The 27,996-nt window shown below is 32.9% G+C and overlaps 1 protein-coding gene and 2 long non-coding RNA genes across 4 annotated transcripts; 1 reads left to right on the forward strand and 2 right to left on the reverse strand.

The window, feature by feature from the left end:
- Positions 1–5: 5 nt before the first annotated feature.
- LOC114275247 (2-alkenal reductase (NADP(+)-dependent)) lies at positions 6–27,989 on the forward strand. The gene is made up of 6 exons (XM_028217256.2): positions 6–293; positions 392–572; positions 2,240–2,406; positions 26,255–26,337; positions 27,254–27,380; positions 27,516–27,989. The coding sequence occupies exons 1-6, from the start codon at positions 63–65 to the stop codon at positions 27,768–27,770; spliced, it is 1,044 nt and encodes a 347-aa protein (XP_028073057.1). The 5' UTR covers positions 6–62; the 3' UTR covers positions 27,771–27,989.
- LOC145797247 (uncharacterized) lies at positions 4,798–9,915 on the reverse strand. Of its 2 annotated transcripts, none has more exons than XR_014338551.1 (3): positions 7,175–9,915; positions 5,990–6,199; positions 4,798–5,128 (listed from the first exon to the last, which is right to left on the reverse strand). It is a non-coding gene; the product is annotated as an uncharacterized LOC145797247 (long non-coding RNA). The 2 variants fall into 2 exon arrangements; XR_014338552.1 differs by lacking the exon at positions 4,798–5,128 and adding an exon at positions 5,762–5,907.
- LOC145797248 (uncharacterized) lies at positions 13,146–15,414 on the reverse strand. Its single transcript, XR_014338553.1, has 3 exons — positions 15,205–15,414; positions 13,433–13,475; positions 13,146–13,326 (listed from the first exon to the last, which is right to left on the reverse strand). It is a non-coding gene; the product is annotated as an uncharacterized LOC145797248 (long non-coding RNA).
- Positions 27,990–27,996: the final 7 nt, after the last annotated feature.

The raw sequence follows: 27,996 nt of genomic DNA on the forward strand, positions 1-27,996 counted from the left end.
TCATCATCTCACAAAAGGCAATCTGCGAGAGAGAGAGAGAGAGAGAGAGAGAGAGAGGAAACATGGCGGTGGTAGAAAGCAAAGAGTGGTACTTATCTGCTTATGTATTAGACGGTTTACCAACGTCCGATCATCTGAAACTCCGATCGGTGAACTTGTCATTGGCTGCTGATTCAATCCCTGACCAACACGTGGCTCTTGAGATCCTCTGGATCTCCGTTGATCCATATCTACGGTCCATAATGTCCGGCCAAGACGACGGCCTGTCCTTACCCCAGTTTCAACTGAATCAGGTTCACACATCACAAACCCCACGCTTTGTATACAGTCCTGTAGTTACAGACGATTTCACATTCTTTTGAACTTTTTATTTATTTACAAAAAAATGCAGGCAATTACAGCGTTTGGGATAGGAAGGGTAGTTGGAACAAAGGACAATAATTTTGCGGAGGGTGATGTTGTTGTAAACCCTTTATCTCCCATTGCTGAATACTGTGTGGCATCTGCTGCTTTCCTCAGAAAGATTGATACATCTGCTGGGATTCCATTGCCTGATTACCTCAATTCACTGGGTATTCTTGTTGTTCTCTTGTGGGAAATTATTACATGATGGAAAATTTTGATAAAAAAAAATTAATAGAAATAAGAGAAATGTTACGGATCATGAAAAAAAATATCATAGAAATGTTTTATGAAAATTTTTCATTCTTTAATTAGTTTGTAGTGTTTTGTTATAGGTGTAATCTAAGATTGGAGAATTTTCATAAAGCATTTCATGATCCATAACATTACTCTAGAAATAATATGTGAAGTTATGATTTATCATTTTAAATCAAAATATTTGTCAATATTAGTATTACTATAATTTCAGAAATTTTACTAAACATTAATATGTGTTTTAGATTTATTTTATACACGAATCTCACAATTCACACTTTTAATTATTACCACACGCTAAATTTAGGCCCTAAAGTCTCTGTCCTATTTTGATAATTAGAGAAGAAAAAAAAAAAAAAGTCAATTTATTGGCTTATTTAGGTTTGCTTTGAAATGTTGGTTGAAAATTAATATTTCAGTCCCGTTAGGTAACCCGAATCTTCCGTGGCTCGAGGTGCCAAAATGATGTCGTTTTGGCACCTTTTTTTTTTTTTCTTCTTTCTTTTTTCCCTTTCTTCCTCCTCTGTCTGTATCTGTTCTTCCTCATCAATTTATACATAGTCCCAATTTTGAACTGCATAAGATGAAAAGAGAGGAGAGAACACAAAAAGACAAAAAAAAAAAAAAGAGAGAGGAAATCAACCTCTGATGAACTGCAGTTGCCATTTTATGTAGTTGCCATATATATTCAACCTCTGATGAACTGCATATATATATATATATATATATATCTATATTTTCTTTTCTTCTTCCACAGAATCAATAAAAGAGAGAGGAAAAATAAAAATAAAAAAAATCAAACATCAAAAATCAAACCCAATGGAAGAAACAAAAATCAAAACAAACCCCAAAAATTCCAAAAATCAAAACAAATCCACAAAAATCCCACAAATCAAACCAGAAATCAAACCAAAAATCGACAGCCGAGCCCCTCTCTCTCTCTGTGTGCATCATCACCAATAGAGAAGGGAGAGAAGAAAGAGAGGGGACGGTTCGACCGAACTGGCTGTGGGGAGATCGGAGGTGGTAGCGACGATAGCGGTGATGATCAACAGCCAAGCCCCCCTCTCTCTCTCTCTGTTTTGTGTTCCCTCTTTCTCTCTCTCTCTCTCTCATTCTCGCCTCTGTGTTCAAAAGGAAGAAGAAGAAAAAAAACAAAGAAAAGGAAGAAAAAGAAAAAAAAAATGAAACCCAAAACGACGTTGTTTTGGATTTCGAGCCACAAATTCGAGTCGTTGATTTCAGGCCCTCAATCAATTTTCTTAATATTTTGACTATTTTTTTGTATTTTTTTAAATAAATATAAAAAAACGTAAAGATATGATATGACTTAAAATAGATTAAAAAATTTAACTTTTAATCATGTTCCCAAATTATCACATTACCTCTCATTTTTTTTATTATATTTTTTTCTTAAAGAAATCAAAAATTAGTTTTTTTTTTCTTCCAATTCTCAAAATAAACCTGTCTCTAGATTTTATATGACTTTTTATTTTAAAAATATTACTGTCACATAATTTTGATTAAAAATCGTTTAAGTAATAAATTTTGTAACAACATCAATTTTAATGCAAATGTATAGGACTCTCTGGGTTTACTGCATGGGTGGGGATAGAAGTGCTTGGAAACCCTAAGCCAGGATCGAATGTTTTTATATCGGCGGCGGCCGGAGGAGTTGGAATGGTGGCCGGAAAGTTAGCGAAACTTAAAGGCTGTCGAGTTGTCGGAAGCACGGGATCAGATGAAAAGGTACAAGTCACCACTTTTTTGCATGTCACTGTCGCTATTTTTATATGGGATTGCGACAAGGTTAATCATTCCTAGTACTCCAAAAAAGCAATAAATAAATAAAAGAAACCAAATTGCTAATGAACTGATGGTTGATGATTGGATTAAGAAGTGGACTTGTCTGTCTTCAATCTTCAGACAGTCCAGTTTTTTGTTTCTCTGTAGGTTTATCATTAACAACAATGATTCATCCCTCTTTTCTTTTCACCCCCTTTGACCCTCTCTCTCTCTCATTGGTTACATTTTCTTTTTCTTTTTCTTTTTTTTCCTGCTCCTCCAATCACCACCCGCCACGTGGCAAGGGGGTGAGGGGGTGACCCCCAAAAGGGGGTCCCAAGCATTATTCTTATCATCAATTTCCTTTTGATCATGTAAATTGTTTATTTTTTAATATTTATATATAGATTATTTTTAAAAAAATAATATTAATTTAATAAATTATTCATTTTTTAAATATTTATATATAGATTATTTTTTTTTAATAAGTGTAATAGCATGATTTGAGTATATTTGTCTTTAAGAAATATATTACAACCTTACAAGTATAAATTTAAAAATATACCGTTTAAAAAATTATGTAATTAGATCAATTTAATCCAAACTAGACTTGTAACATGCCACAAACCCAAATTTGTAACTTATTGTTAAAGAAAAATGCCCATATAAAAAAAATGTTAAAGAAAATGATATATAAATTCACTTTAAAAATTTATTTTTTAGATTTAATGATGTATAAGTTATATGATCGGTTGATGATTAAGAAAAATATGAAAAAGAGTGTTTCTTACGTCATTGGGTTTAAAAAGTGAGTCTAATTTGAAAATGGCTAGTTGCTGTGCAGGCATATGGGCTCATTTCGAGGCTCTTTTTGATGATCTAAACCGTTCAAATTTTAAAGTACATCAAGTAAAACATACCTGTAAAAAATAAAATTAATCGGACATTGATAACCATTTCATCGAATTGCATTTGTATCTACAAAAATAAATGATATTTGTGATTTAAAATATAAAAATGAATATAAATGTGAATGGATGAAAGGGTTAACGATATCCGATTAACTTGATTTTTTATAGGTAAGTTTTACTCGATATACTCTAAAATATGAATAATGTAGATTATCAAAATAGAATCATATTGCCGCACAACAGTGACTGTTGTGTCTCCTGTACAACTACTCCATCTCCATTTAATTTTTAGATCTGAATAACAATATTCATTGTTAAAATATATTATACTATATAGTGTTGACACTATATACTCGAAACCAAGATCACAAGTACAGCGAAGAAAGCCTTTATTACTTGAGTAACATATTTTACATATTTATTTACTAGTGTATGCCCGTGCCTAAAGGCACGGTGCAAATAATGATAAAATCAAAATGTAATTGAATATAAAATTGTTAGGTTAAAATATAATTTATTCCATTTGTTGCTAAAAAATTGAAGTCAAAATATAAATCAAGGTCTGGTTAATTTTGAAAAGTTCTTTTTTTTTTTTTAAACTTGAAAATAAACATTTCCTAATCAACTATTTAAAGTACGGCAAGTAACTCAATCATAAACATTTTGATTTTATTAACAAACTTTATGACTCTAAAGCATAAACTTCATATCAACACAAAAATTAAAAATAAAAACATCCTTACCAAGCAAGTCAAAAAATAAAATAAAATTTATAGATACAAAATAAAACGCACAAACCAAAGATATTGTACATTTATTAACACAATAATCCAAAAAAAATTACACCAAACAATGCACAACCAATGCTTGACAATTACAAAAAAAAAAAATCAAATTAAAATTGAATACCAAACAATGCATGCCAGCCAGTGCTCTATAATCTATAAAAAAATTAAAATTGAAATGCACACCAACCAATACTTTGTAATTTAAAAAAAATTAATTTTAAACACCAAGCAATGCACACTTGCTAGTGCTATTGCCACAACTCAACATTGTAATAGTTCTTTGCAAATTATAATACATGAGAAAAAATATAGGGGAAAAAAAAAAATTAACTTGCCTACATGGTCACATGAGATTTTAAAAAATGTATTCTCAGCACAATCTACACCACATGGAAATAAGAAAAAATCAAGTACAACAACTTACTAATGGTGCAGAGAGACCATATATATTTTGTTCAAACCTTATGTAACACAACAGATATATAAAATCATGGAAACACCTATGTAAGGACTAAATACTACTGTAAATGTTTTGTAAGGTACATCCCTTTTCTAATCACTGATAAATGTGAACGCATACAGGAAAAAATTTCAACTGTTGAAGCAATTATGGATTTAACAATTATAATAGACCTCATCAGTCAGACAATAAGGTATAATAGACCCTAAAAATATATTATATATCTGTATATAAATCAAATAATAACAAAATTCCTTCCACAACATGAGGAGTTTATTCCCAAAACCAACCAACAATACAAAGTTAATGAAATAAAGAACATCTGTAGGTGTGAAATCAATAATCTTCTGCACTTTTCAGTGTTTAAATAAACATCTAAAAAATTTTCATATACAAAATTGTAGAAAGCCTACTGTTTTAAGCATTCGCTTTAAGTGAATAAATCTTCCCTCTGTAGAGATGAACCTTGAGAGCAGTCTCAAAATGCAAAGCTCAAAAAATATTTGTTTTTCCACTTCTCGTTGTTGCTGAAATGACCATACAACAAATACAACAATTACACCAAATACAAATGCATTCACTCTGCAATGAGTTAAAGTACCTATACAACAAATACAAATGCATAAACAATACCAATTACACCATGTATAGCAACAGAACAATATTTTAGGCATTGTGGGTCAATTCCCTAAAAAAAATTTAGCATCATACATTGTTTGGGAGGCACGGTGTAAAGAAAATTTAGTGTATGCCTGTACCTAAAAGCATGGTGTAAAGAAAACAAATGGGAAAAAGATTAAAAAAAAAAAAAAAAGGTTTGGGAGGCATCCATTGCCACTGGTGGCGACATCATTAGCAAGGAATGAAGGGGATGCGGAGGAGGCACATGTGAGGCGAACAGAGTCGGTGATGGCTTAGGGGTGAACAACAGTGTTGTAGGTGTAGGGAAAGAAGAGAAAGAGTCAATAGAAGATAGAAGAGGTATGGTGAGAAAGAAGAGAGAAATGGAAATAGTCCTGAAGGCATGGTGTTAATAACGTTAGGATTAGAATATAATTATAATCCCAACACTATTTAATGTAATTGTAAATTGTCAATTTTAATATAATTGTAATCCCAACCCTTTTGTATTAAAAGCAGACTCACGAATGCAAATAATATTAAGGTCATGCTTATCGCGAACAACAACATTAACATTTCTTTTTTTGAAGAAATTGAATCTATATACAAAAACTTTATATACATAAATAAGAAAAAAAAATCATTTCTTTCTTGATATTACTGTTCGGTGCAAGTCTATATCCACCTAAAAAGTATGAGAAACAAAACATTTATAAGAAGAAAATTAGCTATGATAAGTTTAAAATAAATAAATAAATAAGCATTACATTATAAGAGAGGTACTCGAAGCTTTCCCTAGTCTGTAAGTTTACAATCTCCTTTTCCAAAGGATTTTCACCACCATACATGCACCAAAAATACTATAATTTCCATTTGTGTAGGCACAACAAATCCCATATTTATCATATTCAAATGGCAGACCTGCTGTAGATTTCCTCACTATCAAGTGAACATCTTCATTTGCTCTATGGCCAGATCTACATGTCAAGTTTATGTTTAAAAGATGACTATCCAGTCTTCAATCATTAATTAAGAAAAATAAATAAACGAAGATTGAGCACATTGATACATTTCTAGTATAGCCATCATCAAAGTATCCAATTCAAATTAAAACCAAAATCAAAATTCGTTAGGACTTCACACACAAAATGAAACATCTACACTATTTTAACTACATTAGCAGAATCCAAAAAAAAAAAAAAAATACTACAGTTGCGATTCAAACGCATCTGAATATACATAGCACCAATTCAGAAATTCAGGAAATGGAGCTATATGATAATGAATGAAAGGAAAATCTGACTACAAAAACTGAAATGCAGTCTGATCAAAAGAACTACAATGTGCTTATCAAAAAAATATTATAATGGGGTCATTAGTTACTGTTTATCCCTTTTGCTAGGTCGTAAAATTATAGTGCAAGAATTTACATAGCAGACTTGGAATCCCTTCCTGCCTGCTGCCCACACAGAAAACTACTAAAGTGTTGATTCCATACACAATCAAGCCAGTCTGTAAAAGAGAGAATAGGTACACCTCAAAACAGAAAAGAACTTAATGTACTATATGCATCCCTTAACAAACAGTAAGACGATAAATCATGATCGATCATGATTTGTGACAGGTGTTTCAAGAAAATTTGTTATGGATGATTGACGATGAAACACAAATATTGAACAGTGCTTAGATCAATTGAAAGTTAACTCAAGGTTTGGATTTACATTTGTACAAACAGATAGTGAACATACAGAAATGCACGCAAAACAGACATCAATTTTTTAAGCCCAAAACTCCTACATCAAGCAAACAACTTCAATATCACGTCAATATTCAACTTCAATATGTAGAAGAATCCAACTAAAGATAGTCTGAAGGGTTTTCATGAACAAATTCAAGCAAACAACTTCAATTATCTACCAGAGGATTGCATTTAAAACAAAAATCATGCTTACTTGAGTTGGATGCTGTCCTGGACCATCCCCTGCATTAATAACAGGAATACTGGCAGTGGCTGCTGTTCTTTGAGCAGCACCACTTTCAAAGTGCCTCATCACAATTATATCCGAGTACCCTTCAACTGTTCTTATACTATCTGCAAATCAAGCTTCAAAATTAGAAGGGAAGTGAAAAGGGTGACTTTTTACCAAGAACGTGTAGCTGTCCTAAATGCCCCAAAATGGAGACTTTTTACCAAGAATAGTTAAGCACCCCAAAGTTAAGGGAAGCGAAATTGAAAGAGGGATAGCCGTGGCTTTTAATTTATGTAAGAGAAATAGATTTATGGACAAATGTGTCGGACTGGGAAGAGACAAAAGGTGGGAAAGCAACTAAAGACAATTGTGGTGCTTTGGTGTTTCATAATACAAAACATCATCCCCGACAACATATGAAATTTTGACTTAGATGAAAAGACCTGTCCGTATCAGTTATACTTCAAAAACACATTTGTACAGAGACTTCATTCCTATCCATGTTTACTTAAATTTCTAAACAAAAACAGGCTTAAAAAGTAGCAGTTCATGTACAAATGCACGGTGTAAATAATATTAAGATTAAAATGCAGTTATAAAAATATATTTAACAGACTATACTCTACAATTCCAAACAAATCAAATATAAAAAAAAATTAAATATCAAATAATGCACACCAGCCAGTGCTCTGCCTAAAGACCTACCATATGCCCGTGCCTAAAGGCACGGTGTAAATAATATTAAGATTAAAATGCAGTTATAAAAATATATAAAAATATTTTTCTTCTTAAAGAACTTGAATCAAAACTCAAATAAAATAACAATATTGGCCATTAAGAAACTCAAATAAAATAACAACTCCTCTAATCTTAATGCAAATTAAGAAACAAACATATCAGATTTATAATGTTTACCAATATTGCTAATCAAAATATAAGAGCAAGTTAAAAAAAAAAAATTGTAATATAGCAGAAGCTTAAAAATTGTAATATATCCCTAGCTTAAAAATTGTAAAATAAAAATTTCAATCAAAGAAGACAACTTCAAAATCCTTATCTAATATAGCAGAAGCTTAAAACAAAAGTTGGCCATTGAAAACAAAGAGGCAGCACTTCAACTGCAATTTCAAATCTCACTGTGTTAGTGGCAATCATACTACTACATGGGTTTCTTTTTGGTCTTTTTATTTTGTTTCTTTAACTATTTGTCTATTCTTTTTTCCAGAATATGATTTCTGTCCTGATAGAGCCTCACAAAAGTGTATTTTAACTTTTGAGCCACCAAACCAAACCTTTAGGGCTACAACAACCATTTAGTAAATTCTAAACTACATAAATTAAAAACAAATTATCTAGCAACTCAAATCATGTCATTCTTACTTTCAGATAAGCACCATCAGATACTGTTAAAAATGGGTTCAGGCCATATAATCCCTAAGGTGAGGTGATTAGTAGGCAGCGGATGTAATATGCACTTCTACATGGTGGTATTGCATATGTGCTAAGAAACACCAAAACACCGACACATCCAATAAGGCATCATGTCATGTCGGACACCGTATAATCTAAGTTGATCTGATGCTGTCTATTCCTGATTAAAAGATTGTATACAGATACAATGGTAGTGATTTACAATACTCTGTCATATTCTCTAGTACTTCCTCCAGTTAAGGAGAACTACGATGACTGGAAATGCGTAAGGAGGTAATCAATCTCTCAACCAACATGTTATCTATATTCTCACACTTATATTCCAACACCTTCACCAAACAGTAAGACGCAATTTTTTCACGCGTTTTTCATCAACTCACAAAATATTAGTAGCAAATATCATAAAAAATTCCCCTTTATGTCTAGAATTGCCAAATCATTTCAAACAAGTACAAATTGCAAGTACCTACTTTCTTGTTCTCCCAAGTGATATAAATTAGAATTTTTGCGAATCCATCAGTTTCTCTATGGAATTCTAACTCCTCTCAATAATTTTTCAGATATCTTGCAGATTATAAATTACCATATACTCCCTAGATTTCCCATTTTTAATATAATTCTTCTTGTTTTCCAAATCAAAGAAACACATAAATATCCCATAAGCACATAAGTAACTTGACTTTATTAAGAAGTTTCAACGTTGTCCCTCTGTTAAATGCATTCACACAAACCTAACTATATTGGCTTTGTTAGGCATTTTAGGACATCAAAATAACAATGGGAAGAGTCTAAATAACATCAATATCAATGCAATCAATAATTCCCCAATTTTAACATAATTCTTGTTACCCAAATAAAATAATAATAATAAATAAAAAACAATATCCCATTTATGTGAAAAAAATTTGTAGAACCTAACCGCTATTAGAAATCACTAATGAACAATATTGTTTTCTCAACCACAAATTCACGCTTTACATAAATTAACAAATAAGTTTCGAAACCACAATACAATCAAAATCAATAAACCCTAATCACCAAGTCATTAGGCAATCAAAAGGATAAAATCTCAATCATCAATGAGATCAAAAAGGGAGGAGAAAACCAAACCAGAATGAGATCGAAGAGGGTTCCCTGATCTACTTTTACGAACTCGGTATCAAAGTTAAATGTATCAGTTTGCCATTCAATCGCCTCAAGTTAGCGAGATGAGGGCAACACAAAACAGCCCGACAGAGAGATTAATGGCGACGAACCATACACAACGATTAAAATACATAACGATTTGTAAATAATAAATTTCAAATTTTATCTTATACATATCAAACAATTTATTTTTAGTTTAGTACTTAAATTTTGATCAAACAACTTTTTAATTCAATAAATTTAACATTCAATTTTCAATACTTAATTTTTAATTTTCAACTTTATTAAACATTACCTGAGGCCAAACCTTATCATAAGACATAGAACTAAAGTCGGAAAATATAAGTAGAGTAATCTACCTAAAACTTTATCTTTTGTAACAGATTGATGTGTTTCCAAAATTGTTTTATGTAGTCAGTTTTGTAAAAATGGCATAGGCAAACAACCCTAAAAGAATTCTGGAAAACTCAAAAAGATTGAGCAGCGAGAGGAGAGGAATGAACAGAAAATGGGTAGGAAGAAATACAGAGAGAGAAAGGAAACATAAAGAGAAGGGGAGCGAGCATCTTACCTTGTGAGCCGAGACTGGAGAGCAGAAATAACCTGTTAACAGCTCGCTAGAGAGAATTCTGGAAAACTCAAACCCAACAATATAAAATGAAAAGAAACCAGTTGACAGAACTTTGAATGAAGCCATATGGAAAATGATCCACATAGCCAACCAGTATTTGGGATTAGCTTCTAACAATCTCTCTCATAAAACCAAACTAAATAATTTAAAATATCATAAGCATAACAAATTTTTCCTGAGTTTTTTTCTTTTTAGAAATTGAATCAATACTATTTTTTTATGGACATATAACCATCACAGTGCAATGTGGCACTGACAAAATGAACGGTTAATTATCCCACTGTATCCACAACTATATGACTTTGAACAAAATTTAGTCTGAGAATTAGAAGAATCACAAAGAATAAGAAGACAATAAAAGGCATTACTCACTTGGGCCTGAACAAATATATTCCTTCCAATGCCAACAATAATCAAATCTTGCAAGCGAAATGAAATCATAATTAAATAATTTGGCAAATGAATAAATAAACAAAACAAAAGAACCAAGCTTTATAAACCAAAATCTAGGGAGTATATGGTAAGAACCCCTTTATTTTTTTTCCTCTCTTTTTTAAAATAGCCAACAAAAATGAACTTAAACAATTTAAACAGAAATTATGAAGCATAAACCAAAAACAGAAACAGAAATGATAAACCAGAAATGATGATAAACAGAAATGAACCAGAAACAAAAATTATGATAAACCAGACCATGAATCAACAATTTAAACATGAAGCATAGAGAGAGAGGGAGAGAGGGAGAGAGGTACCGGAGAGCTCCAATCGGGGTTCGAAGCAGAGAGAGAAAGAAAAGATTATCCCACTGTATCCACAACTATATGACCTTGAACAAAATTTACTCTGAGAATTAGGATTGTAACCAATGATTAGTGGATGAAAAGTGGATGAATTTACACCGTGCCTTTAGTTTTATTCTCCAATACACACACACACATGTAATATTGTATTTCATTGTTAGGTCTCCAATATGTAATATTGTTCTAGGATCGTAATAGAGATGGTGTGTTCAAGTAATGCTTATGATGATAGACTGATAGTGTTAGAAAGGGTGTTAATGCAAGACTCGCTATTGTGAATGCAAGACTCGCTCATACGTGTGTGTGAAAGACAAATGTAAATTTGATAATTTTAGAGAGAATTCTGGAAAATTCAAACCCAACAATATAAAATGAAAAGAAATCATTTACCCCAATCAATCAGATAGAGATACAAACCAGTTGATAGAACTTTGAATGAAATTTATTGATACATATCAGCAGAAAAAATTTCAGCAGATAAATTGATAGAACTTTGAATGAAATTTATTTATACTTTGAATGAACTTTGAATGTAAACTTTGATATGCATCAGTAGATTTATTGTTTGATATGTATCAGTAGATAAAATTTGATCAGATGTTGATACATATCAAATAAAATAAATGATTAGCAGATTCTTTGTTTGATATGTATCAGCAGATTTATTGAAAATAAAAAAATGTTAGAAATGTTTGGTTAACAATTGGTCCATGTATCAATTTACACCCCCAGAAAACAAATCCAAACAAATAATAAAACCCCTTTAAACCAATAGGACAATTAATTAGTGCTGCCAATCATAACAAATAACTCTTTCAAAATCATTAGTGAGTGAGCCACAAAAAGAAATAAAAAAATGTTAGAAATGTTTGGTTAACAATTGGTCCATGTATCAATTTACACCCCCAGAAAACAAATCCAAACAAATAATAAAACCCCTTTGAACCAATAGGACAATTAATTAGTGCTGCCAATCATACCAAATAACTCTTTCAAAATCATTAGTGAGTGAGCAACAAAAATAAAATAAATAAATGTTAGAAATGTTTGGTTAACAATTGGTCCATGTATCAATTTACACCCTCATAAAACAAATCCAAATAAATAATAAAACCCCTTTGAACCAATAGGACAATTAATTAGTGCCGCCAATCATAACAAATAACTCTTTCAAAATCATTAGTGAGTGAGCAACAAAAAGAAATAAAAAAATGTTAGAATTGTTTGGTTAACAATTGGTCCATGTATCAATTTACACCCCCAGAAAACAAATCCAAACAAATAATAAAACCCCTTTGAACCAATAGGACAGTTAATAAGTGCTGCCAATCATAACAAATAACTCTTTCAAAATCATTAGTGAGTGAGGTGAGGTGAGGTGTGGCGTGGCGTTCAATGGATATTGGGGTAATATCAGCTTAATTATTCTGTTTGATGAAGAATCAAACTATAGTATAATGTCTCTCCATCTATCTATTTTACAAAGACAACTGAAAAGCATATCATGTTTTATTTATTTTTGTTAATTTAGTACTTATCATATTCCATTAAAAAAAAAAATAACAAACACAAACAATTACTTTGGGTTTGTTTAAAAGGAAAGAAAAAAAATTAAATTTATGAGTTAATATGTTTATATACTTTAACAGTATAGTAAGAATTTTCAAAATTGTCCATCTATTAAATGCATTCAAACTTAACAAAATGATGATAACAGTATTAGTTTCTTGGCTTTTCAAGATGGATAACTATTTTGGGACATCCCAAACAACAATGGAAGGTGGGTGTACATACTCTGCTAGTAAGTGTAAATATCATCAATATCAATTTCACCAATAATTTTCCAATTTTAACTCAAATATATAAACCCAGATATATAAACCCAAATTCTAACTAAAATATATAAACCCAGATATATAAACCCAAATTCTAAAATAAAATTACAACTCAAATTATCAACAATTGAAGTATTTGCATGTGAGAGTATTTAATAAAAAACAGAACCAGATAGAGAGAAAATGGCAAGAGAAGAAAACAAAGGGGAACAGAGAGAGAAGAGGAATAGAGACAAAAATATTACCTTGCACAGATAGAAGCCTCAGGTTTGGTGTGGCTCTGAAGTAGCTCTGTTTCACCAAATGATAAGCCATGAACCATAAACGGAAATGATGATAAACCAGAAACCATGAATCAACAATTTAAATATGAAGCACAGAGAGAAAGAGAGAGAACCTGAAAACTTTCTGCTTTCTTCGCAAGCCTTTCAAGCCAAAATCTGAAATTTCAAGCGGAAACTGAAATCATTAGATTTTATTTTTTAACATATCAAATGTTGATCAGCAGATTTATGCTATATAGTACAAAGAATCCCAATTGATGTGAATTCTCTATGGTTATTTGCATTGAGATTGTTTGTTCATCCTATTGTTGCTTTAATTGCTGAAAATTTAGTTAATTGTTTCTGATTGTGATGCGAAGTTCGGTGATTCTCTGTAAATTCATGTACACTATGTCTGTAAATTCATGTACACTATGTTTGTAAAAATATTTTGAATATCGTTTAATTAAAACCGGCTGCTATGAAGAATGAATAATGCCCCTGCTCTCATGAGTCATACCCCCAGTTTAAGGTGAGTACGCATGTATAGACTGACTATGCATTTTTGTGGGGGAGTATTTGAAAAAAATGTGACAATTGTTGCTTTTGTTTTCATTTTTATATTTATTTTTTCTAAACTCGAACAATGATCATTAGGTGAATCATTTAGTGATTTTAAAATTTGAGTAATGAGAAAGACTCAAAAACTGTAATCTAAGACTCAAATGTTGATTAAAAAAATGAACAATTCAAATCTTAATATTATTTTAGTCTGCTATTATGATAATTTGAATTGTTCATTTTTTCAAATCCTATGTATAAATTAGTTATGAGAAAAATTAGATTGATAAGATAATTATAACTACATTATTTCATCATATATATTTGTCTTAAAAAAATAGACGATAAGTATAATTTTAAAAATAATCCACAATTTTTTTTATATATATAAAATCACATAATTATAATAATTTACAAATAACAAATAAACAAATTAAATAATTTTATGGTATATCTACATACATCCCCACAAAGCCTCCAACTCACATAGTGGATTGGGAAGAATTCTCCCCCTACTATAAATAAGACAATAAAAGACTAATAAGGAGATTCAAATCGAAAAGCAAGTCCATTAAAATTATACTCACACCATACTAATAAATGCCGTTATTGTGTATCCAATTGTAACACCTATGAGATTACCATACTAAGCTATTCCACATAGCTTCACCTAGAAATGACCCAAATCCATGAATATTTGAAATTTCTACCTTTACCCATATCATAGTTTCAACAACAATAAAACTAATCATAAAATTAATCACAAAAGATACACGGGAAACAAATATAACTACAAATATTAAACATTGGAGCTAAAAATATATCAATGTATTGTAAGCCCCAAATTACAGATTGTAAGCCCCAACTTACAAATATAAAAACAGATTGTAAGCCCCAAATTACACAGATTGTAAGCCTCAATGAACCCAATTTTAAACCCAGACGATGAAACTAAAAATATATCAATGTATTCATGAATGTAAAAAAATATCAAACCCAAGAATGTTATAAACAATCCTAAAAATGTATGTATTCATGAAATGAAGGAGAAGAACAGAGAGAGAAGGGGAAAAAATATCAAACCCAAATCACACCAATCAAACCCAAGAGTAGTAAGTAGTGATGGTCCATGTTCCTGATGGTGATCAGGAGCATGCACAATATGTATACATTAACTGTCTAAAATCTATGTAGTCCTATTTTATCATTGTGTTCAGCATTGAACAATGAACTCAAACTGTAAGAGCTTGAGTATGAAATGGATATATTGATGAGTAGACTCCTGAAATGTTGCATTTCCTTCTAACAACTAATTGGAAAAGGAATTCATAAATATGGAACTAACCAGAAAACCATGGAAAATCGGGCATGCATTTCCTTTAGAATCCCATCTGGTGTTGTGCCCAAGAACATGGAGGGTTTGAAGGTGAAATTTTCTCCTGCTCTTTTGCAAAGTTTCAACTATCTTTACACACAAAGGAAAGGAATAGCCTTCCAATTTTGCCTTTCTTTCTGCCCTAGTACCATCACTGGCACACTGCATACAAAAATTCAATACATTCAATTCAACCTACATCTCTGGAATATCAAAAACAAAGTAGAGGATCTTGGGGCAGACTTGAGGTGAGGCATCTTCGAACAAAGAACAAAGAACATCCACACCACAGAGGAGCAATAAGTCACAAAAAAAAAATTTGAACAAAACTCTACAACAACACATTTCAATTTTCTTTTTTTTTTCCCTTACAAAAAAACCCTAAAAAAAAAATCCCAAATTCTACAACAACAACAACAGATTTAACTTTTCTTTTTTTTGCCCCCTTAAAAAAATCCTTTTCAAAAAACTAATTCTACAACAACAGCAGATTTCAATTTGTAGTTATATACCTGTAGGTTGGAGTCGGTGGACAGAATCGGGCTGGTCGGAGAGAGAGAGCCGAGAGAAGACAGATCCGTCGACAGAAGAGAGTCCGGCGGGATTGAGAGGCGAGAAGCGAGTCAGGCGAGAGACTCGATCGTCGGAGAGAGAGACTCGACTCGATCGTCGGATGGAGGGAGGCTCGGTCGGTGACAGCCTTGGTCAGGTCGAAGAGAAGGGTTGTAAGGGAATGAGGAGTAGCGTAGCGAAGAGGGAGGGTGGGTATCGAAGAGGGATGGTGGGTATCGAAGGGTTGGGTATCGAAGAAGGAGGGTGGGTATCGATGGGTTCGAAGGGTCTTCAATGGCTGTGGTGATGAGAGACACTATGACAGACAACGTGGGAGAGAGGGAGCTGAAGAGAACGTGGGAGAGAGGGAGAGATGAACTCAAACGGGTGGGAAATGTATCTCTGATTCATCTTGGCCGTTGATCTAAGCTCAAGATTCATCTTGGCCCTTAAAACCAAATGTATCTCCCATACATTTTAAGACATTTTCAAAATCCCTCTTGCCTTATTATATATATATGTTTTTATATATATATATATATATATATAAAATTACATGCATTAGGCGTATGGAACACAAGTCTTATTATAAAGTGTTTTTAAAAAATAGTTAAAAAATAATTTTTTGATTTTTTTTAAAATAAATAAATAAATAATATGAAAAATGATATGATTCAAAAGGATTAAAAGCTAAAAAATAACGTTTAACCTACTTTCCAAAGAGGGCTATATATGTGGTCCAAGGAAAAAGTAAGGAAAAGTCTCGTGATTAAAACCCAATAAAAAGTCTTTTGACGTTGGTAGGTAGATATTTTACAAAAACTTTTTTTTATTTTATTTTACAAAAACTTTATAAAAAAAAAAAAAAAACTACAAATAGTTGTTTTAAATGTACAATTTGATTATTTTAGAGGATTTTATCTAATTTTTTATCTATTTATTTATCAAATTCTACGTACTTAAAATTTTTCTTTTGTTTATTTACCAAATTCTATGTATTTAAAGATTTCATTCGTTGCAATTAGCTGGTGAATTAAAGTTGAAAAAATATCATACCTGGATGGGTTTATTGTAAAAGGACTGTTATTAATAAGATTTATTATTATTAGTTTTATGTACAATACAATAAAGGGGATTTTTTTTTAGGCTCTCTGGTATTAAGATTTTATAATATAAAGGACATTCAATATTTTCATAATGTCTAAAATTTTTCAAATTGATTTAGAGAAAATTCGATCCAAAAATTCTGTTCAAACCAGAAAAATTTTGGTTCTAGAGAGATTCTCTCCAAACCAAAGAAATTCCTAGAAAAATTTGTCTCATTACGTGTAGAGAATTACTCTGGGTTTAAACCAGAAAAAATTGAAATTTCATTGAACAAAATTGTTAATTTCTGAAACTAGACTTTGCAAATACAAAGCAATTCACCGTTCTCCATCTAGAATACCTGATTCACAATTACAGTGGCCTAGAGAGAGAGAGAGAGAGAGCTTTACAACAATGGCGTTTTACGGAGACGAAGAAGAGGTCCAAACCAGAGAAATTCTGGTTCAAGCGAAATTCTCTCCAAATCAGAGAAATTCAGAGAAAAATTAAAATTTCGTAAATTACCAAAAACATAAGGAAAACAGAAATCGGAAAATGCTTTATCAAATCTTCTCAAGTAAACTAAATCAAAATCATTGTAAAACGCACAGAACATGAATGATTCAAGTTTCAAACTTGGATTTTCGATTTACGAATCAGATTACCAAAAAAAAAAAAAAAGAAGAAATCAAAGATCAAACAAAGCTCAGATAATATGAAAGCTCAGACGCCATTGATGTAGCAGAGAGAGACCAAATCTAGAGAGAGAGAGAAGAAATCAGAGATCGAACAATGTTTTAATCAAATCTAGAGATACAAGTGAAAACTTGGATTGCTGGCGGCGGAGCTAGTGGCGTTATGGACGACCTTAAAAGAACTTTTGAGAACAAAAGGGAGAGGAAAAGAATGGTCAAGATAGCTGTTCTGAACCTCGCTGTAGACAGAAGCAACATGGTTGGTTGATGGCGCTAGAGACTTTGCGACGGAGAAATCGCCGTTGGATACCAACGCAGACGCCATTAATGTAGTAGAGAGAGAGAAAAGAGAGACCAAAGCTCAGATCTCTTGGAGGTAGTTTTTGAAGCCCTTTGGTTTCTTCTCAAATTTCTCTGTGATATATGGACGTAGGGTTGAGGGACCTTAGACATCATAAAATAATATTATGAATTTTTTCCATAATTAAAAATAGGAAAGAGATCTTACGCTAATTTTCCCTACAATAAAAGAGAAATGACCTCTTATTTGTATTTTTAAAAATTAATTAAAAATAAAATTTATAATTTTATTTTTTAATATTTATAAAATTTATCGTTAGTTTAAAAATAATTTTTCAAAAATGCATTTATGTGAAATTATTCCTACAATAAATACACTAGGAGAATATACATATAAGTAATGTCTCACATAGGTATGTAATCACATGTGTCTCACATGAATGTGAGACCCACATAATATAAGTCTATGTAACTACATACTCATATGAGATATTTAATAAAATTTTTAAAGTGGCTAAGCATTTTTGTATACATATTGTTTTGTATACTATAAATATCCTCGTAATTATTCTCCGGACCCCACATGCCGTTGTAGTTTGACTTGAAAAAGATTGTGATTACTTATTTGATATATATAAATTATAATTAATGATCTTCTTAAGTATTCCCAGGACCACAAAAGCGCCAATAGTTGACTTGAAAATGAGTTATGATTTGTTCTTCTTTTTTTTTACGTTTTCTTTGGGTCAGGTTATAAAAAAATAAAAACAAACCCATTTTTTTGGGTGTGCTTTTGGTAAATAAACTTTGGCTATTCTATTTGCACCCTAATAATCACTCAGTATATTTAATTAAAAGTTTAAAATTTTAATCCTTATTATATCTTAATATAAATTTATTAATAAAAACAATACACATTAAAGTACATTCTAATCAGTTATACATATTCAAATATTTTTATCTTCTTTTTCATTTCAAAATTTCAACCCACTCCATCAAAACTCACTATTATCATCAACGTTATTATTTCTTAATGTGTTGTTACTTATAAATGAAAAAAAAAAAAAAAATTTGAACAAAATTAAACAATAAATGAGAATAATAATCAAACAGATTTTTTAAAGCAATAAAATAGGAACCTATTGTTGATTTTGATCACAGCTCTTCAGATTATTATGAAAACTTTCTAGATGATCTCTCCGATTCAGAGAGCTGGTCTGAAGATGAGGTAGCTATGTTCTTTTGGTTACAGTTACAATGTAGTTGATTTTTGTATGTAATGTTTTGATACTTCAATCACCTAGACTACCCTTCTGCCGATATCTAACAATTAGGAAAAATAAGTTCCTTGTACCTGATTACTTGCAAAATAATAATGAATAATGTGCAAGTACCCCAAAGCAATACAATTAATAATCAACAATGGCAGAGAAGAAGATGCCATGGTTGAGAAGAGAAGAGAGAGAATTTTTTGAATTGATTTTATAGTAAAGTTATTATTTGGATGTATTATAAAATTAAAATATTATATTATTTAAAGGTAATTTGTGAAAAAAAACAAAAATAAATTATATATTTATATAATTTAATAAAAAATTAAGAAATTGAGTGCGGTAATCAATTTTTTGGGTGTAAATAGAATCCTCCCAAACTTTGATGGCAAAAGAGAAACAAATACAGTACTGAAAGGTGGGCAAGAATGTAGGCCCTTAGTGCTTTTTTTTCCCCCCTCAATTTATCAATCTGACCACAATAATTGTATAGTTGTTGTGTGTGTCAATTTCCGACCACACTGTTAATTAGGCACTCAGCTGGAGAACACTGGCAGAATAGATTAAGCCCGAACGACCTGCAACAGAAAGAAGAGATTCCGGTAGTGGTTCGTCTACCCGGGGCACTCCGACGATCAAGTTAGTAAAATATCTCTCAAAGATAATCAATAGTACTTAACTCACTAGACAAAGCATAAAACACATACCTTAGACCCATAGGGGTGCCTCACTTTATAGCCAACACAATTCTAGTCCCAATAGAAGCCTAGCTCTAATGGACATAGGATTACTGATAATCTTGGACTCCCAGTTGGATTAGCATAAACTCTCTCAGAGTCTTATCTTTACCTAAACTAAAGTCTTCTCCCATTCTAAGACTCTTGTCCCTTATCTGCTTATCCCGGATTCCAGTATCTTCGCAGATAACCTCGGCCTAGCCGAGATGATCTCGACGTCATGGCCAGGACACATAGCACCTCGGCTGGCACTTCAGTGACACCTTAACCACGTGTTGTCATTCAAAAATTATGTCCCCACAACTGTCCCATAGGTTCTATTATCTCGGCATCCTGAGGTGATGGAACCTCTATCATTTCTTCCATTTAGCACGTTGGCTAAGCTCACTTCATCATCTATTGCCGAAGTTAGAACTCGTCCGCTCAATATGATCGAGACCTATAGTTTGCTTTCATCAATGCCTTAGAACCAACGACCAAGTTCGTTCAAGTTTCTCAGCCGAAACCGTCCTCCTAGTCGAGGTATTTGCTTCATTGAATTAAGAACTCCAAGAGTTCCAGCACGCGTATGAGCTGGCACGCACAGTATTTCAACCGTTTTTACCACGCGTCTTTCCCCTACTGGACCGTACCTGATACGCGCCATCAAGTCGCATCATTTTTGCATGCACCGTCTGATAAGCACGTCATCCAAGGCACTATAATTGCCATTTTGCCGCCATCAACTCTCTCTCCGTCTTTTCACTTCTGCATTTTCGTTCTTGTTCAAACTTTTTCTCTCAAATCCTCCATTGCTGCTTTTGCGAAGCTTTCTGTAACCAGTTTCACTCTCTCTCTCCGGCGAGGCTTTCATTGCACTTCTTTGCTTACTACCACCGTCTGACACCGGCGTACTTCACACCGACTTTTTTGTAATCTAAACAATCACTCTTCAATGTTAGGCCGAAGTGTCTTCTTTTCTTTTCTGAATGCATTTTCTAATTTCTTCTTTCAATGTGGTTGTATAATTTCATACTTAGAATATTTCGCATATCTTCAATGCACACTTTAACTGTGTAATTTTCTCGGGATAAAATACCTCGGCTATACTCACCAACGGTTTATATCAGCAAGTACATAAGTACTCATTTTAATACAACCTTAGCCTTAACTTGTAAATTTTTCACAAATTTCAACAAGTGTTAGACATAACCTTAGTTTAACTTTCACTTGTAAATTTTTCACAAACTTCAACAAGTGTTAAATATGATCTCGATTTAACTCAACTTGTAAATTTTTCTCAAATTTCAACAAGTGTTAGACATAACCTTAGTTTAACTTCAACTTGTAAATTTTTCACAAATTTCAACAAGTGTTAAATATGATCTCGGTCTAACTCAACTTGTAAATTTTTCTCAAATTTCAACAAGTGTTAGACATAACCTTAGTTTAACTTCAACTTGTAAATTTTTTACAAATTTCAACAAGTGTTAAACATGATCTCGGTCTAACTCAACTTGTAAATTTTTCTCAAATTTTAACAAGTGTTAGACATAACCTTAGTTGAACTTCAACTTGTAAATTTTTCATAAATTTTAACAAGTGTTAAACATGATCTCGGTCTAACTTCAACTTGTAAATTTTTCACAAATTTCAACAAGTGTTAGACCTAAACTTAGTTTAACTTCAACTTATAAATTTTTCACAAATTTCAACAAGTGTTAAACATGATCTCAGTCTAACTTCAACTTGTAAATTTTTTACAAATTTCAACAAATGTTAGACATGATCTCGGTCTAACTTCAACTTGTAAATTTTTCACAAATTTCAACAAGTGTTAAACCAATCTTCCTTCAAGATGACCTCAGCTTAACTTCAACTTGTAAGCTTAAATTTCAACAAGCGTTAAATATGACCTCGGTTTAACTTCAACTTGTAAATTTAAATTTCAACAAGTGTTAAACACATCATCGGTTTAACTTCAACTTGTAAACTTAAATTTCAACAAGTGTTAAACACATCCTCGGTTTAACTTCAACTTGTAAATTTCAATTTCAACAAGTGTTAAACACATCATCGGTTTAACTTCAACTTGTAAATTTCAATTTCAACAAGTGTTAAACACATCATCGGTTTAATTTCAACTTGTAAACTTAAATTTCAACAAGTGTTAAACATATCCTCGGTTTAACTTCAACTTATAAATTTCAATTTCAACAAGTGTTAAACACATCCCCGGTTTAACTTCAACTTGTAAATTTCAATTTCAACAAGTGTTAAACACATCCCCGGTTTAACTTCAACTTGTAAATTTCAATTTCAACAAGTGTTAAACACATCATCAGTTTAACTTCAACTTGTAAATTTTAATTTCAACAAGTGTTAAACACATCCCTAGTTTAACTTCAACTTGTAAATTTCAATTTCAATAAGTGTTAAACACATCATCAGTTTAACTTCAACTTGTAAATTTCAATTTCAACAAGTTTTAAACATATCATCGGTTTAACTTCAACTTGTAAATTTCAATTTCAACAAGTATTAAACATATCATCGGTTTAACTTCGACTTGTAAATTTCAATTTCAACAAGTGTTAAACATATCCTCGGTTTAACTTCAACTTGTAAATTTCAATTTCAACAAGTGTTAAACACATCATCGGTTTAACTTCAACTTGTAAATTTCAATTTCAACAAGTGTTAAACACATTATCGGTTTAATTTCAACTTGTAAATTTCAATTTCAAGTGTTAAACATATCCTCTGTTTAACTTCAATTTGTAAATTTCAATTTCAACAAGCGTTAAATATGGCCTCGGTTTAACTTCAACTTGTAAATTTCAATTTTAACAAGTGTTAAACCAATCTTAGCTTGTGAAATTCCAATTCCCAAGCATCATTCTTCAGCCCTTTGCCCCATAATGTGAACTCAAGTTTTACTTGGGTTCTCATTAGACACGTGGCTTTGACCTCATTGCCGATGTAAGATTCGAACAAAGACTGGCAGAGATTATCAACCTTGGTCTCTTTCCTAAGGTACTCAGCTCCAATCTATGTCTGATTTTGCCGATATGATAAGTCCAGGTTAACCCAACTTAGTTCAACTTTATTATATGCAAGTAAAGTTTGTACTCTGCCATATAATAAGTCTAAGTTATTCGTCATGTTTCAATCAGAAACATCGTCATAGGACTGGTCGGTTCTATCGCACAAATTTCAAAAATCAAACTAGAACTTTATTATTGCTTCAGTCGTTATGCCCCATTGCCGGCAACCTTTCTTAGGCTGAGGTCCCTAACTTTGAACTCTCTTGGGCTGACCTTCTTGTTGTAAGCCCTAGCAAGTTGTTGCTGGTATGCCCCCAGCCGAATTACTGTTCTATCACACGTTGTAGGTAGATTTCAAAGCATTTTCATGCTTTTTTACATAGGCTTCAGCTTCTTTTTGCATGTAAGGCCAAAAGAATCCCTACGATATTACTCTATGGGCAAGGGATCTGCCCCCTGCATGGCTTCCACATACTCCTTTGTGGACCTTATATAAAAATTCTTTAACTTAGGCCAAACTCTTCTCTTCTTGGACTTAATCATCAAGGCCGAGATCTTGTCTTCTAGAATCTGAGATTCGAGATCTGGAATCCGGGATCTGCTCACTTGGGCTGAGCTCTTGTCTTCTCGTATCCAGTGTTATCTTGGCTTCGCTTCGGCGAACCATTTCTCTTCTCTTGTTTGGGCGCCTTTGTCCCCGGCGTGTCCTCATCGACTCTGGCATACTTTTCTATCCTGGCCATCAGCTCCTCCATGCTTTTCGGCAATGTCTTTGCCGGTGATTTTCGAAGCAGGTAGTCATCCTTCAAGCCGTTTTTAAACGACACGACCGCCACCTCTTGGTTGCATCCTGGTATTCGGTTGAATTCCTCATAATACCTTTTGGCATAGGCCCTAAGGCTTTCATCCTCGCCGATCTTCAGGGCCATTAGGGCGTCCACCCTCAATAGCTGTAGCTTGTTTATCACAAACCTGGCCACAAACATCTCGACCAGGCCTTTCCAGGTTTTCACAATTCTTTTCAGCAACTTGTGAAACCAATCTGATGTAATTTCTTTGAAGAATGAGGGGAACACCTTGCAGAGCAACGGCTCGTTCCCTGTGTACAACGCCATCAAGTTCAGGTACAAGCCGACGTGAAAGTTGGGGTCTGACTTACCATCGTAGATCTAGAATCTTGGCATGCTAAACCTCTTCGGGGCTTTGAATTTGTCCAATTCTACCGAGAACGGCGTTCTCGGCTTGACCGGGGATGTTACCTCGACATCTTGTTGCTTCCTCTGTAGGTGATCCCCCAAATCCTCTTTGGTCCGTCCAGGAACTCGGCTATCTCCTGACTGCAGCTTTTTCAGTGCACTACTCCCAGTTTCATTATGGGCCTTTTTGGACTTCCCTCCATTGGTTGCGTCGAAGCACAAGTCCTGCCGTTGAACAGGCCGGTGTTCTTTGGGGTCGGCTTCCTTGGTGCGATGCGTCCTCCTCGATTCTACCCTTCTTGATTCTCCTCGCCCGATCTCCCTTGAAGGCCGGTGATAGTGTTTTTCAGTCTTGGTGTGCTGGGAAACTGTAGGGACTGTTTTCTGCCCCTCTTCTCAGGCATCCTCCTTTGCCGCTGGAATCGGCGTATCTTATTGTGGGAATGGTGGTTGCATGACGTTATTCTGCATCATGAAATTGACCACTGTTTGTAGGTCCGCCAATTTGTTCACCATGGCCTTTACCTCATCGTCCTTCCGTAGACATTTTTCTTTCCATACCAGGAGGTCGTCCTCGTTGTAATACCCACTCCGGTCCGTTTTTTTTGGTACGTCGCTCTCCTGACCGACGTCATTTCCTTCGTGATTCTTATCGTGAGTCTCTTTGTTGTAGTTGTCTTCTTCGATGTTAAGGTCTACAGGTTTCCCACTCCCATTAGGAGTGTCATCCCCAACCTTCTCTTTCTGTCCGTCATTGGCCATCTATTCTTCTTTCTTTCCCACAGACGGTGCCAAATTGTGTGTGTCAATTTCTGACCACATTGCCAATCAAGCACTCAGCTGGAGAACACTAGTAGAATAGATTAAGCTCGAACGACCTGCAATAGAAAGAAGAGATTCCGGCGGTGGTTTGTTCACCTAGGGGCACTCCGACGATCAAGTCAGTAAAATATCTCTCAAAGATAATCAATAGTGCTTAACTCACTAGACAAAGTATAAAAGAAATACCTTAGACCCATGGGGGTGCCTCACTTTTATAGCCAACACAATCCTAGTCCCAATAGAAGCCTAGCTCTAATAGACATAGGATTACTGCTAATCTTAGACTCTCAGTAGAATTAGGATAAACTCTCTCAGAGTCTTATCTTTACCTAAACTGAAGTCTTCTCCCATTTTAGAACTCTTGTCCCTTATCTACTTATCCCGGATTTCGGTATCTTCGCAGATAACTTCGGCGTAGCTGAAATGATCTCGGCATCATGACCAGGACACGTGGCACCTCGGCTGGCGCTTCAGTGACACCTCGGCCACTTGTTATCATTCAAAAATTATGTCCCCACAGTTGCTTCATGGAAAAATTACGGGTGGTCTTGGGACAAATCTATATGATGTCCCAACTTGATAATTTGTTAGTTCAAATTGCAAGAATTAATACTTTTTGTGAGGATTTTGAAAGAGAATTTGACAAGCGTTAAGTGATAAATAAGATAAAATAATAATCTAAAATTACCAAATAATTACTCGCTTCGTTGATTACATAATTATTAGGCTTGTTAGAATTATTTTCAAATAGAATACCTTTTAACAAGACCATTTAAAAGTCAACTATTTTAGAAGAAAATTGTCTTTTAATTAGGTTTTCGGTTTCTTTGGTTGATGCTAAGTTGGTAATGTTATCATGGGAAATAGTGATTTAAAGTAACAAAATATATGATTAACCAATCCACAAGCTGATTTTATAGCATCACTAATCACTTTTTAGCTCTTCAAATTGAAACTTGGAACATAAGGAACTAAAACATCTCATATGAGAGAAATAGAGATGATTCAAACTTTGCAACTGAAATTTCTAACAAAATTAAAATTATAAACTCTAGAAATGAAAATAGCGTAATCTATTACCAGAATTGCACACAGGGGTGTGTTTATTGGCTTCCTTTTGTTGGTGGTTTTGCATTAGTCAGACTTGAGAATTTGAGTTTTAATGTATTTTGGACATACTCATGGTATTTTGGTATTAATATGGTTTTATTTTATTTTATTTTTTTGAAAATTCCATTTCGAGTCCATTCCCGACACCACTTGATCAATAGATCATTTTGATTATTCTTTATTCTTCTCTCCATATTGCATTGGTATTTCCTTTATCGTATCTAGGTGAAGCTGTTGAAGGATGAATTTGGATATGACGATGCATTCAATTACCACACAGAGACAGATATTGATGCAGCCTTAAGCAAGTAATTTGTTTCTTGCCTTTTTTTATTTTTATTTTTTAGTCGAAATATAGTTTTTGCTTACATTTGAGTTAACCTATGAAGCACGGGCACAGGTACGGGTACGGATACAAATATTGATACTGGCACGATACTGGTACGTCGATACGGTAAAATTCAAAAAAAGTAGGGTATGGATACGACTTGGACTTAGAATGCTTGTAAAAAAATATTTATTTTTAATTTAGAGTAATGCAAAAATTAATAAAATGATTTAATTTGTAAGAATCCAACCTATAATTAATATTTAATGTCAAAAATAAAGATATAAATCAAAATTTAAATGTTAATATATTAAATAACATACAAATCATAGTTTAATTCTAAAATCATGCTAAGAATAAAATTAAAAATAAAAAAGAAGTCTAGTGATACGACTTGAGTATATACTAGACACACCTGGATATGCCAAAAATTAAGAAGAAAAAATTTAGGTATGTGTTTCGTATACCCGATATGTATGTAGAAGTATCATATGAGATATCATATGCCGATAAGTACTCGGTATAGATATAACATATTTTTCAAAGTATGCATACTTCATAGGAGTTAATGGTTATGAAAATAGAAAGTCATAAGCATTCATAGTAAAATGTGGGTAGATCGACAATTTTCAGCCTCTCAAAGAATATGGCTCCTGGGCTAATTGATTGTTTAGCTTCAAAAAATTTAAGGAATGTGAAGTTATTTTAAAAAAACTTTGAGAAATATTTCAGAGAAATTGAGTAGAAGCTACGAAATTAAGTTGTAACTTTCGCAGAACATTTTTATCGTTTGCACTATTTTTGAAAAAATTCTTTGTATAATCCGAAACAACAACTACTGAGGTTATAAAAATTAGCATTACACTTCTTAATTTTTGTTGTTAAATGTTACACAGGCGTTTCCCTGATGGTATTGACATTTACTTTGAGAATGTGGGTGGTAAGATGCTAGAGGCAGTTCTTAACAATGTCAACAAGGGTGCTCGTATTCCACTTTGCGGTATGATCTCTCAATACAATCAGGTAATTATCGTCCAAACACCATTGTCATCATCAAAATCCTTATTTACACGATTACAAATTTTCATTCATGTTTTTGTTATTAGAATTTGGATGTGGGACTTGTTTTTTTTAGTGTAATTTTGTGGTATGACACAGAGATGGACGGAGAGAGAAGGGGTTAGGAACCTACTGAACATGGTGGGCAAAGAAGTGAGGATGGAAGGGTTTATGGTGGGTTCATATATGAATCGCTTTGGAGACTTCATGAAGGAGATGGAGGGCTACATAAAAGAAGGAAAGATCATTTCCAAACACAGAATTTACAATGGCATTGAGAGCTTCTTGGAGAGTTTTAATTCCATGTTCTCAAGCTCTAATGTTGGAAAAGTTATCATACAAGTTAGGCCATAAATTGAAGCTAATTCAATCTTATGAGCTTCTTCTGGATTTGGTGGTCTGCATTGATGTCTGGTTTTATGCAGATGGTTTATTTAAACTGCTATTTACATTATTATTAAAATAATAAAGCATATTTATAAGTTTCTTTTTCAAAAATTGATAGTCTCTTCTGTGATAAATATTTTTGGGCAAGTTACAATTGTAGTTACTGTAGTTTTTTTTTATTGTGTCAATTTAG

Source organism: Camellia sinensis, chromosome 8 (genome assembly GCF_055761805.1).
Source record: "Camellia sinensis isolate YWXY chromosome 8, ASM5576180v1, whole genome shotgun sequence".
In the NCBI taxonomy this organism is placed as follows: domain Eukaryota; kingdom Viridiplantae; phylum Streptophyta; class Magnoliopsida; order Ericales; family Theaceae; genus Camellia; species Camellia sinensis.